We start from the raw sequence: 13,572 nt of genomic DNA on the forward strand, positions 1-13,572 counted from the left end.
CCGCTGTGGCAGCGGAGTGTGGACCGCCGTCTTGCCGAAATGGAGCTAAGCTTGCGGCATGACGATGCGCAGGCGTATGTCACGCCAGCCAGGTCCAACAATGATAGGCATATAAATACTGCAGTAAAAAATTGCGACTGCGAGACAGAACAGGCAACCAATGTAAGCGGAACAAATAAATGTCATTCCACGGTAGTGATTGAAGAAAGCCTGATTAGGAACCGACAGTTTCAGATCTTTACAACGGAAAAGAAATCTGTTCACCCTGTAGTGTTTATCAAGGGATTTAGAAACATTTTGCCTAGCGTTTGGAGTCATACCCAGAAAATACAGTTTGTTATGTCATACATACAAGGAGATGCTGCATTATGGGCAACCGAAGCAGCTGACAGTTGTGATACATATGAGCAATTTGAGAAGGCATTCTTGGCCAAATATTGGTCAACATGTATTCAAGAGAGATTACGGAAGGAGGTATATAATCCAGAGCCGTATTCTCCACGACTAGGCAATTTGCGAAAATATTTTGAGAAGTACATTAACAAGACCCGTTACTGGGACGAACAGATTTCATCCCGGGATTTGATCAGACTTTTGAAATCACACTTGCCGATACATGTAAAGGAAAAGCTTATACACGTGCCTGAAAATGATATGGAACATTTCTTGTCTGTTCTGGACTCAATTGACCTGATTCAGGAGGACGTTAAGGCAGCCTCTGAACAGGCTAGAAATAACGGAAACGGTTATAGAAATGGTAGAAATAACACGCCTCCACCAAGTAATGGAAACTGCGGAGGTAATAATAGGAGACAAGAGTATGCACAAAACGGAAATAGAGGTAGAGACCGGAACGGCAATAGTCCGCCGGTGAATAATGACCGAAAGAGGAGGTTCGATGACCGGTATGAAACAGGCCCACCAAGCAATCATAGATGGAAAAATGCCAGGGGGCCGTACAACACTAACACTTAAAATGATGCAAACCGAACTTGGCCACAGAACCAGAGGCCCAGTCCGGACCGGCAAAACAGTGAAAGATACGACAATAACCGACCGCCACCACAAAATGCGCCAATTGCGCAACCGTGGCGGCCGACGCAACACAACGTGCACATAGTGGAGGTCAGTGACACAGAGCAGCCACGCCCATCCACTAGCAATAATTCAACAAACTAGATGCAGCCGAGATACGCTCTCCATCGTCGGCTGAGGTTTGGAGTGAGAGCAGCCCGACACAGAACAAAACGCCGAACAAAATCTGTATCCTTAGGTACAATGACGGGGTACAGATGGGAGACGAACTAATAACTGAACCATCCACATGCATAAAGGAGCACAAAGACAAAGTACAAGCGATAATAGAGATCAAAATTAATAATATTGATGTGCAAGCGGTTGTAGATACAGGTGCTACTGTCAGTGTTATGAGTATGGACTTATTCAAGGTACTGGGGAAGGAAAGGCGTATGCTGACTTTTCCTGTGAATAATTGTAAAGTCACTGGAGCCATAAGTGCACAGCGACAAATAATTAAACTCCAAGTGCAGGTAGAGATGTATATAGGGGAAGAAGCCATAGCGAGCTCATTCCTGGTAGTAAAGGGTTTAAAGGTAGCCTGCATTTTGGGGGTAGATTTTTTAAGAGAAAGGGACGCAATAATCGACCTTTCTCGGGGAAAATTAAGTTTGATGAATGCTGGTAGGAGAATAGAATTGTCCATGCTCAGATCCGGAGAGGTACCTGTACCTAAATGTAATGCTATTAATATAAAATGTAGGAATCAGTCGATACTACATTTAGACAATCATTGTCTAGGACAGAATCTCTATTATCCTGATGTACAAGGTGAATAGTTAAAAGTAAATGTGGACGCACTTGTGAACAAAGTATCACAGTCCGAAAATTTAAACTCTATGCAACAGCAGGATTTGGTACCAGTTATTATTTAATTATACAGATTTGTTAAGGGATATCAGTACAATATCGAGGTAAAGCCTCACAAAACTTACTGTCGAGCCTCATACTCCATTCCTTGGTCCGAATAGGAAATAGTAGAGAGAACATTTGGAGAGTTAAATACATTTTTCAGGTTATACATTGCATATAAACACACGAGATGGAAGATAAGAAAAGCAGGGTGCAACCTTACCAGTTGCGCTCAGAAAAGGAAAGAAAAATATAACCGACATGTGACGAATAACCAAAAAATTTAGTGTTGGGGACTTGGTACTCTTACGCAATCATCCTAAGTCCTCGGCATCCTTGAAACAGAATAGCAAGTGGCAATTGGTGTACAATGGACCTTTTAGAGTAGTAAGTGTGCCACATGAGTGTAGCTATCTCTTAGCAGATCCCCACTCAGGGAGAGTACGGGGACTGTATCCGCGTAAGGATGTAAAAGCATTCCTACAGTAAAAGACTAATAGTCCTATGTGGACACCACTCTTTTGTAAAATGAACATTAATGATGTGTGATCTTTAGAGATAATGTGTACTAGTGTAGAAGTGTTTAGTTATAAGAATATGATTGACTGACTTTCTCATGTGTATGGATATTTATGTTATGTACTCTTTTAATTTGTGTTATCTAAACCATGCTCTAAATGTTTGCACAGATAATCTGATTAGTGCAATTATTTGTAGTGTTAAGCTGTGACAAAGTTCAGTCAAGAAGAACATTTTAGTAAGGATTAGTTAGTGTACTACATAATTTCCAATATGTGTGTCAAATTTGAAATATTTCTTGGCACAATCTTTTCTATTATGTGTATGTATGTATATATGTGTAGCTGTCAGATTGACAGACTCGAACCCAGAATAATATCAGTAATATGATGCCCTGAGAACTTTATTATCTCACCAATGTTATCAGAGAAAATAATGCACCCAGTAGTGACCCGAGGGCACCACGGGAGGCAAACTTGTTGCAAATTTATGTAGCGCAAAGTTACGCACAAAGAAGCTTCAATTGAAGCATGTGCATATTCAATCAGTTAAAAGGAGCTAGCCAGATACAGTCCAAGTAAATTTTTGCCTACAGAGACTACACTGTAGTTACGTAGGACGTTGATAGTAAAGTGTGACATGAGTACAAAGGAGTTATTGAACAATATGCCTGAATCCGGCTGGAATGCACAAATAAAATCTAATCGAACACGAATATAGATGACTATGGGCAAACTAATACGAATTTTGAGTAATTGTTACCATGTACGCAAATCTCACACCTTGGTAAAGAGTTACGAATGTGCTGTTACAAACAAAATTGAGCAGCGGACATTGTAAATAGAAATAAAGGAACTTTAACAAAAGTGCAGTATTGTGCGGCAGAGACAGACAGTGACTGTTAAACCTGCAGCAATACGTCACGGAGTAGTTGTGTATAAGTAATAAAAAACTGTATCATCACCGTGTGTGCAAGTGGACAAGGAACTAGCACGACACGAACAGTGAACCGATAACGGACGGTGGATCAACTTAGTGTCAAACTTTAACTCTTTGTGTGTCAAGGGACGCTAGGAAAGCGCATTGACTACAGAAATACATTTTGATTTTGTCCTAAGGTGAAAACTTGCGTGTGACTAATGACAAGTCATGACATGGTGAAGAATATTGTGTGCCCATAAAAGTGTTACTGAGACAACGATACATTGTGCAAACCAGACTAGTGAAGGCCTACTGAGTAATAACTACCACTAACTGTGTGCATTCTTTCCCACAGCAGGAAAAATGCCTATAAGGATAGTACACTGTTTGTGAGCTTGTTGCATGTTTCCTGGAGCACCGCGAGAAGACGTCGTACGGGCGAGCTGATATCCAAAGCGCATCCGGCTACTTCAGCTATGCAGCGGCCACAGCAGCCCGTAGCAGACCAGACAGCCACGCCCCTCCGCGCCGTAGCTGTCAACGCCGGGGGCGGTGACCTACACGGAGTCAGCGCGCCGCGCCGAGCGCCGCCCAACAATCACTCCGCACCGCTCACCAAATACAACATTATTGACTTTGTGAAATGTTCACATAAACTGAATAACATGTTAATGACTTCATTTCGATAAACATTGAACATTTACTATGTATGTCCGTGAGTGATATATCCTAGGACAAGTGACTTTGTAGTGTATCACAAGAATAATAGTATCACACACAAAAAACCTTCCATTGAACTGTATGTGACTGTGATATTGTGTAATTGTGTAACCCCGTTTGTGACAAACTGCTAATTTAATTCAAATGTATAAGTGTTAAAAAGACAATATTGACTATAAACCAACTGGGATGGCTGGGCTCCGGCACAGTTTTGCCCAGGTTTCCTGTTTGCCTACGCCCAAATGGGGGAGCCATGAACTTATATAACCCTGGGACTAAATAAAAGAGCCATTCCGTAAAACATACAGAAGTATAAAGAACATTACTGGCACCATTGTGTCAAAGTGTAAAAAACTCTTTGCCAAATGCTGCCAGGGGGCAATGTAACGTTCCCTGGCATTTTCACAGTTTATTTGTACCATATACGCCGCTCTGGGCAAGTTGTATATACATCGTAATTATTCAACAAAAATATTACTGAATGTGGTATAAAATACGTTTGTTATTTTCATTATGTTTTATTGTAATATTTCTCTGTATTTAGGATAGGAATTTTTCTGTATTTATTATGTGAATGTAAAATGTGTCAGTATTTGCGGTATCAGCGATATAAAAATTTGCCAGAAAAGAATAATTTACAAAGAAATGTTAATAGTCGGGAAATGCTATATAAGGACTAAACATTATGTATTCTTTGGTCGTCTCTGATCAGACGTTGTCGAGGTAGGTCGCTGTGAAGAAGCTTTTAACGAATGTGTAGACTTCTTTTGTCTCTGTCTGGACTTAGCCGCCATTAGACGATGTGTTACGAATTAATGTGAGTTGAATTGTTGTTTGAGCTAAATATATCAGTATTTATCAAAAGTGTGAATTATTTATGTAAATTAGCTTGCCCACGTCATCTATAAAATTTCTTTAAGAATTTTTCAGCATTTTTTAGCGGTGTTGCTGGGCTGTGCCGCGACCAACAATCGCAGATCTGAAGAGGCGGCACATTTAAAAAATTATCAAACCCGTAAATCGGGAACAGATGCATAAAAAATCAATAGTGAATTAAGAAATTGTTCTTCCTTTTCAGTGATCCAGTGGCTGATAAGAATTGAATTAATTATACGTTTGTGCATTCGTAGGCGGATAGTTAATGTTAGTTAACATTGAAATTTAAACAGTTTGGTTCTTTAAAATAACTCAAATGCGTAGTGAAGTAGGTTTGATCAGTGATAAATATCGGCTTGGCAATAATTAAAACATTTTCTGCTGATAGAGATAATCTTGTGTTCTATGGCTATTGCCGGGATAAAATTCAGTAAAAATATTTAACAAAAAACCCACTGCATCAGGAAAGTGTATGCCAAGGCCGAATGATCAAAAGGACTCAATTCTCAACTAAATATTATTATCCAGTTAATATGAGTGCACGTAATATTTTTCTTTAAATGTACGTAATCCTTAAGAAAGTAAAATTTTTTATTACCACACGAAATTAAGAGAGTGGTTCTACAACAAAGTTCGCACGAAAGAAACTTAACTTAAAAGCAAAAAGATAAAATCTATTATTCATTCTTTAACGAATTCGACATCGTCCGATTTCGTTAAACTACCAACCGATCCCTTCTTCTAGTCAAGTTGTGCCACAAACTTCTCTTCTCCCCAATCCTATTCAATACCTCCTCATTAGTTACGTGATCTACCCACCTTATCTTCAGCATTCTTCTGTAGCACCACATTTCGAAAGCTTCTATTCTCTTCTTGTCCAAACTAGTTATCGTCCATGTCTCACTTCCATACATGGCTACACTCCATACAAATACTTTCAGAAACGACTTCCTGACACCTAAATCTATACTCGATGTTAACAAATTTCTCTTCTTGAGAAACGCTTTCCTTGCCATTGCCAGTCTACATTTTATATCCTCTCTACTTCGACCATCATCGGTTATTTTACTCCCTAAATAGCAAAACTCCTTTACTACTTTAAGTGTCTCATTTCCTAATCTAATTCCCTCAGCATCACCCGACTTAATTTGACTACATTCCATTATCCTCGTTTTGCTTTTGTTGATGTTCATCTTATATCCTCCTTTCAAGACACTGTCCATTCCGTTCAACTGCTCTTCCAAGTCCTTTGCTGTCTCTGACAGAATTACAATGTCATCGGCGAACCTCAAAGTTTTTACTTCTTCTCCATGGATTTTAATACCTACTCCGAATTTTTCTTTTGTTTCCTTTACTGCTTGCTCAATATACAGATTGAATAACATCGGGGAGAGGCTACAACCCTGTCTCACTCCTTTCCCAACCACTGCTTCCCTTTCATGCCCCTCGACTCTTATAACTGCCATCTGCTTTCTGTACAAATTGTAAATAGCCCTTCGCTCCCTGTATTTTACCCCTGCCACCTTCAGAATTTGAAAGAGAGTATTCCAGTCAACATTGTCAAAAGCTTTCTCTAAGTCTACAAATGCTAGAAACGTAGGTTTGCCTTTTCTTAATCTTTCTTCCAAGATAAGTCGTAAGGTCAGTATTGCCTCACGTGTTCCAACATTTCTACGGAATCCAAACTGATCTTCCCCGAGGTCGGCTTCTACCAGTTTTTCCATTCGTCTGTAAAGAATTCGCGTTAGTATTTTGCAGCTGTGACTTATTAAACTGATAGGTCGGTAATTTTCACATCTGTCAACACCTGCTTTCTTTGGGATTGGAATTATTATATTCTTCTTGAAGTCTGAGGGTATTTCGCCTGTCTCATACATCATGCTCACCAGATGGTAGAGTTTTGTCATGACTGGCTCTCCCGAGGCCATCAGTAGTTCTAGTGGAATGTTGTCTACTCCCGGGGCCTTGTTTCGACTCAGGTCTTTCAGTGCTCTGTCAAACTCTTCACGCAGTATCTTATCTCCCATTTCGTCTTCATCTACATCCTCTTCCATTTCCATAATATTGTCCTCAAGTACATCTCCCTTGTATAAACCCTCTATATACTCCTTCCACCTTTCTGCCTTCCCTTCTTTGCTTAGAACTGGGTTTCCATCTGAGCTCTTGATATTCATACAAGTGGTTCTCTTCTCTCCAAAGGTCTCTTTAATTTTCCTATAGGCAGTATCTATCTTACCCCTAGTGAGACAAGCCTCTACATCCTTACATTTGTCCTCTAGCCATCCCTGCTTAGCCATTTTGCACTTCCTGTCGATTTCATTTTTGAGACGTTTGTATTCCTTTTTGCCTGCTTCATTTACTGCATTTTTATATTTTCTCCTTTCATCAATTAAATTCAATATTTCTTCTGTTACCCAAGGATTTCTATTAGCCCTCGTCTTTTTACCTACTTGATCGTCTGCTGCCTTCACCACTTCATCCCTCAGAGTTACCCATTCTTCCTCTACTGTATTTCTTTCCCCCATTCCTGTCAATTGTTCCCTTATGCTCTCCCTGAAACTCTCTGCAACCTCTGGTTCTTTCAGTTTATCCGGGTCCCATCTCCTTAAATTCCTACCTTTTTGCAGTTTCTTCAGTTTCAATCTGCAGTTCATAACCAATAGATTGTGGTCAGAGTCCACATCTGCCCCTGGAAATGTCTTACAATTTAAAACCTGGTTCCTAAATCTCTGTCTTACCATTATATAATCTATCTGAAACCTGTCAGTATCTCCTGGCTTCTTCCATGTATACAGCCTCCTTTCATGATTCTTGAACCAAGTGTTAGCTATGATTAAGTTATGCTGTGTGCAAAATTCTACAAGGCGGCTTCCTCTTTCATTCCTTCCCCCCAATCCATATTCACCTACTATGTTTCCTTCTCTCCCTTTTCCTACTGACGAATTCCAGTCACCCATGACTATTAAATTTTCGTCTCCCTTCACTACCTGAATAATTTCTTTTATCTCGTCATACATTTCATCTATTTCTTCATCATCTGCGGAGCTAGTTGGCATATAAACTTGTACTACTGTAGTAGGCATGGGCTTTGTGTCTATCTTGGCCACAATAATGCGTTCACTATGCTGTTTGTAGTAGCTAACCCGCACTCCTATTTTTTTATTCATTATTAAACCTAGTCCTGCATTACCCCTATTTGATTTTGTATTTATAACCCTGTAATCACCTGACCAAAAGTCTTGTTCCTCCTGCCACCGAACTTCACTAATTCCCACTATATCTAACTTTAACCTATCCATTTCCCTTTTCAAATTTTCTAACCTACCTGCCCGATTAAGTGATCTGACATTCCACGCTCCGATCCGTAGAACGCCAGTTTTCTTTCTCCTGATAACGACGTCCTCTTGAGTAGTCCCCGCCCGGAGATCCGAATGGGGGACTATTTTACCTCCGGAATATTTTACCCAAGAGGACGCCATCATCATTTAATCATACAGTAGAGCTGCATGTCCTCGGGAAAAATTACGGCTGTAGTTTCCCCTTGCTTTCAGCCGTTCGCAGTACCAGCATAGCAAGGCCGTTTTGGTTAATGTTACAAGGCCAGATCAGTCAATCATCCAGACTGTTGCCCCTGCAACTACTGAAAAGGCTGCTGCCCCTCTTCAGGAACCACATGTTTGTCTGGCCTCTCAACAGATACCCCTCCGTTGTGGTTGCGCCTACGGTACGGCCATCTGTATCGCTGAGGCACGCAAGCCTCCCCACCAACGGCAAGGTCCATGGTTCATGGGGGGGGTGTGGGCATATCCCATAGAAATTTTCTTGGAATTATCTATTCTTCAACAAAACGTGTAGTACATCAAAAATGTTCACCAGCATGGTGGTAAGCTAGAACAATGGTGTAGAGATACTGAAAAACAGCCTATTGTGCTACCATCATGTGAATGTGCAAATGCTTACTATAGACCTACCTTAAAGGGTGGAGGATCACATATTTGTATCTGAGGTGGCACACATTTTAAAGTTAGATCAGATCTGATCACAATTAGTGCAAACAGACATTTTGAATTTGTCGCTGTTGACCTAACAAAGCTACACATTAATTAATGTTAATACTAATCATGAATGCATATCCTTCAAACTGACTTAATATTATTTTGAGCAAAGAATCGTTCAAATGATCTGTGGAGAATGCAACTAACTAATTACCTTACATGAGATGTAATCATTTGCATATGTGAACATGTAGTATAGCTCACGTCAATGTGATGTTCATTGCATGCTGCCTTCATGGTGCTGCAGTTTCAGTAAGACAGATACATACAACAGAGCCATCTCAGATAGATTCCACATGAGCCTATCATCTGTATTTGAAACATAAGAATTATCAGAACTGCCAGCCACAAATATCTGCTACAGTTCACAGCCCTCAATACAGCTGGAACTATTTCTGTAAATGTCAACTTGAGAATAGATCACTACTCAACAACAGAAATATAAAAATAGATAATTTGCAGCTGAGATTTCTGATGACATTATTTAGCCAAAGGCTATCAAACACCCCCTCCCTGCCCATCAACCCTCTTCCATATCCAGCCCCAAAGTGTTTTTGAGGAGGACTTTGCCTGACACCTCAGCTGCTATCTTTCTCTTTTATATAGTTGCTTCCTGCTCACTGTGTATTTTTATTATGTGACTACAGATTGACCCCCATTTTTGTATTTCAGCTGTATAACAAATGGAGAAAATTTAATGCAATGATTATTATGAAGCAGTACATTCTGTGTGTAATTGCGAATCATTTGGAAAGCTGTTGAAAATACTCTCTAAACCCCAGATGACATATCATCGAAACTGAAGAGACTTCCTGTCACCTACAAGAGGGCTGCAGAGAAATATCACAAAATTCATCATAAATAAAGATATAAATTCTGACAATATCAAATGATTATCATTTCAGTATTAATTTTTTAACTGTGTCAGATGCTATTTTGAAAACATAAAAGCTCAAGTTATATATTGTTTTTTACAAGTAACTGAAAATAATTAATATATAAAATTATAAACAGTGCTGAAAACTGTGGTTATTGCCTTACCTCATAACAACTTATGGCCACATGTAAAATTTGATTAAGCACATCTTTACTATAATGTGAAAAACTAGCTCCAGCCTCTAACAGCAGCCATGTTTCCTGAAATAAAATTAGAGACTGTAACTAAATCATTTCCTTAATGAGACACATTGAGTTACCGAGAGGCACAATTAAAAGACACATACACAAAGCTTTCGGCCACAGTCTTCACCGGCAAAAGAGAAATACACACCATTCATACACAGAAGTAACCACACCTCATGTACACGACTGCCAGCTCCAGCGTCTCAGGCTGAAATGCAGCTATCACATGGGATCCAAGCAGCAATCTGGAGTGTGTGGGGAAGGGGAAGGGGCAGTAGTGTATGGATGGGGAGAGAGACAAATGCTGTTTGGTGGAGTCTGCAGGGACTAGAATGCCAACAAGCACTGCAGCAGGAGGTTGTGAGGCAGGGGGTGGGGAAAAAAGGAGCAATAAAGGAGAGGAGAGGGGAAATACAGACGGATGAGTTGGCAAGGACAAGAATGGGGAGGAGATGATGGGAAATGGGGGGGGGGGGGGGGGGACTGTTGGTTGAAGGTTATGTAGACAGTATGTTAGTGTAGGTGGAGATTGGGATACGTATGGGAGCGGAGAATGTGTTGTAAGAATCTATATCTACACCTATATACATACTTCATAAGCCACCACATGGTGCAAGGCAGAGGGTACCCTGTACCATACTAGCCATTTCCTTTCCTGTTCCACTCGAAAATAGAGCAAGGGAAATATGACTCTCTACATGTCTCCATATGAGCCATATTTTCTTGTATCTTATCTTCATAGTCCTTATGTGGAACTTGTGTTGGCAGCAATAGAATCATTTGGGAATCAGCTTCAAATGCCAGTTCTCTAAATTTTCTCAATAGTGTTTTTTGAAAAGAACATTGGCTTCCCTCCAGGAATTCCCAGCTGAGTTCCCACAGAATCTCCATAACACTTTCATGTTGTTCAAACCTAGCAGTAACAAAATGCCAAACTTCTAGTCAGGTTTAGGTTCATTGTTGACATCTTCATGATTTATACTCCAGTCCAATGCAGGCTATCTTCATTCCTTCACAATCTCAACACCTTCTCTCTCATCCACTTCATATGGTCTTCCTCAACCCCACATCCCACCTTCCTAGATGTTGACCTCCTCCTCTCCGACAGCTCCATCTGCACCCCTGTCCACACCAAACCCACCAACCACCAACAGTACCTGCATTTCGACAGCTGTCACCACTGTCATGCCAAAAAATATCCCCCATACAGCCTGGGCACCTGGGGACAGCATATCTGCAGTGATAAGAACTCCCTTGCTCAGTATTATTGGGTCTCAACAAGGCATTCACAGGCAGCCACTATCCCCCAGACCTAATCCACAAATAGATCTCCCGTACCATTTCCCCTCACACACCCAACCCTCCAAACACCCCCAAGAACCAGCCACAAAGGAGTGTCTCTTCATCAACCAGTTCCACTTTGGAAGGGAACAGCTGAACCACATCCTTCGCCAGGGCTTCGATTACCTGCCATCATGCCCTAAAATGAGGGACATCCTGCCAAAGATACTTACCACCCCTCCTAAAGTGATGTACTGTCACCCACCCGATCTCCACAACGTCCAATCCACCCCTATGCTGCTCCCGATCCCAACCCCTTGACACAAGGATCACATTCCTGTGGAAGATCCAGGTGCTAATCCACCCATCCAGCACCTCCTATTGCAGACATGTCAGATTTATCCTACCCCATCAGGGGCCAGGCCACTTGTGAAAGCAGCCATGTCATTTACCAGCTCTGCTGGAATCATTGCACAGCTTTTTATATTGGTATGACTATGGTACGAATATGCCCAGCCAGTCATGTTTGTTGATTATACTTCAATACTCCTTGAAAAACAAAATGTGGGAGAAATTCCAGATGGTGTTATACACACTAAGCAACCTAGATACATGGTTTCAACAAAATGGCCTTTAATTTAACTTTTCAACAAAATGGCCTTAAATTTAACTTTTCAAAGAGCCTGTTTACTCAATTTAGAACCAAACAATCAAAAATCAGCGACATCAGTACTCTACATAAAAACCAAATTATGGACGAAGCTCAGTCTATTAAATTCTTGGGACTAAACGTGGACAAAAATCTAACCTGGCAAGCACATATAGATTATTTAACTACAAAATTAAACAGCCTTGCCTTTGCAATGGATATACTATCTGGTATAACAGACTTAAGCTGCAGAAAAGTAGTGTACCACAGTTACCTTGAATCCATAATTAGATATGGTTCAATTTTTGGGGGAAATTCAAGCTACATGTGACGAATTCTGCTAGATCAAAAAAGAATTGCTAGAAAAATGTGTGCTGTCACTCCTAGAACATCCTGGCACCAATTATTCAAAAACCTAAAAACATTATCTATCCCTGCATTGTACATATTTGAAATTATCATGGAAATGAGCTAATGGAAGAAAACCATTTCAAACATTTGTACAACAATAGACACAAAGAAAATTTCATGCTTCCACCATATCACTTAAAACTTTACCTACAGACACCCCAGTGCATGGGAATGAAAATTTACAATAAACTCCAGGGTAGAGATACACTGAGCATAGAGATAGGTTCACTGAAGAGAAAACTATATGATCTCCTGGTGGAAAAATGCTACTACTCAGTTGAGGAATTTATGAATGATGAAACTGTCATTTGATAAGTGTAACTGTTTAATATTATAGTATTGTGTATGATACTGTATACATATATAAAGATATGTACTATTGCATCTTGTGAAAAACAATTTAATAATATTACTATGGCCTTCATTTAAGTAGTGTGACTGTTTAATATTATAGCATTGTGTATAATATTGTATACATATATAAAGGTAATGTACTATTCATCATAAGAAAACCAATTAAATAATATTACTATGTCCAATATAAACCTATACTAATAAGAAGTAGTGTTAGGGAATTATGTAATTATGTATATCATGAGTTTAAAATTGATGTGTCTCCTGTGCAGCACAGTCGGATGATCTGTAAATGTATGTTATGAGACAAATAAAATACAAATACAGATAGAACAACCAGGGATTTTTGGAATCTGATCTTGTTAGAACCTGTGCTTCATATGTAAAAATAACACTATCAACATTACAATGTTCCTGCTTGCTATTTATAATACTGTATGCTATTCATGTTGACTGTGTTGTAATATGTAATTTTGTTTTGTTTTATCCTATGTAATATGAATTTCTGTATTGACTTATCCCACATCAGTTGTACAAGCTTCTGTATTGATCTGATACACGGGACAAATAAATAAAAACATAAATAATCTATTTATTTAATCACACCAGTTTCATACACCGGAACCTGCTTTGCCATACATTAACAACGTAACTTTCCTTGCACAATATTAAATTTTTGTTTCATTTAGATCACTTTTTTGCTACACACTTGTTTCAATGCATGATTTTGTAAAC

General features: G+C 39.7%; 1 protein-coding gene across 2 annotated transcripts in view; it reads right to left on the bottom strand.

The window, feature by feature from the left end:
• Positions 1 to 13,572, bottom strand: part of LOC126243098 (serine/threonine-protein phosphatase 6 regulatory ankyrin repeat subunit B-like) — a 280,149-nt gene that overhangs the window by 187,125 nt on the left and 79,452 nt on the right. For both annotated transcript variants that reach the window (XM_049948139.1, XM_049948138.1), the window contains exon 6: positions 10,062 to 10,157. In XM_049948139.1, the coding sequence (XP_049804096.1) occupies positions 10,062 to 10,157 (96 nt within the window). The remainder of the gene's footprint in view (positions 1 to 10,061; positions 10,158 to 13,572) is intronic.

The sequence above is a fragment of the Schistocerca nitens genome, chromosome 1, assembly GCF_023898315.1.
Source record: "Schistocerca nitens isolate TAMUIC-IGC-003100 chromosome 1, iqSchNite1.1, whole genome shotgun sequence".
Taxonomy (NCBI): domain Eukaryota; kingdom Metazoa; phylum Arthropoda; class Insecta; order Orthoptera; family Acrididae; genus Schistocerca; species Schistocerca nitens.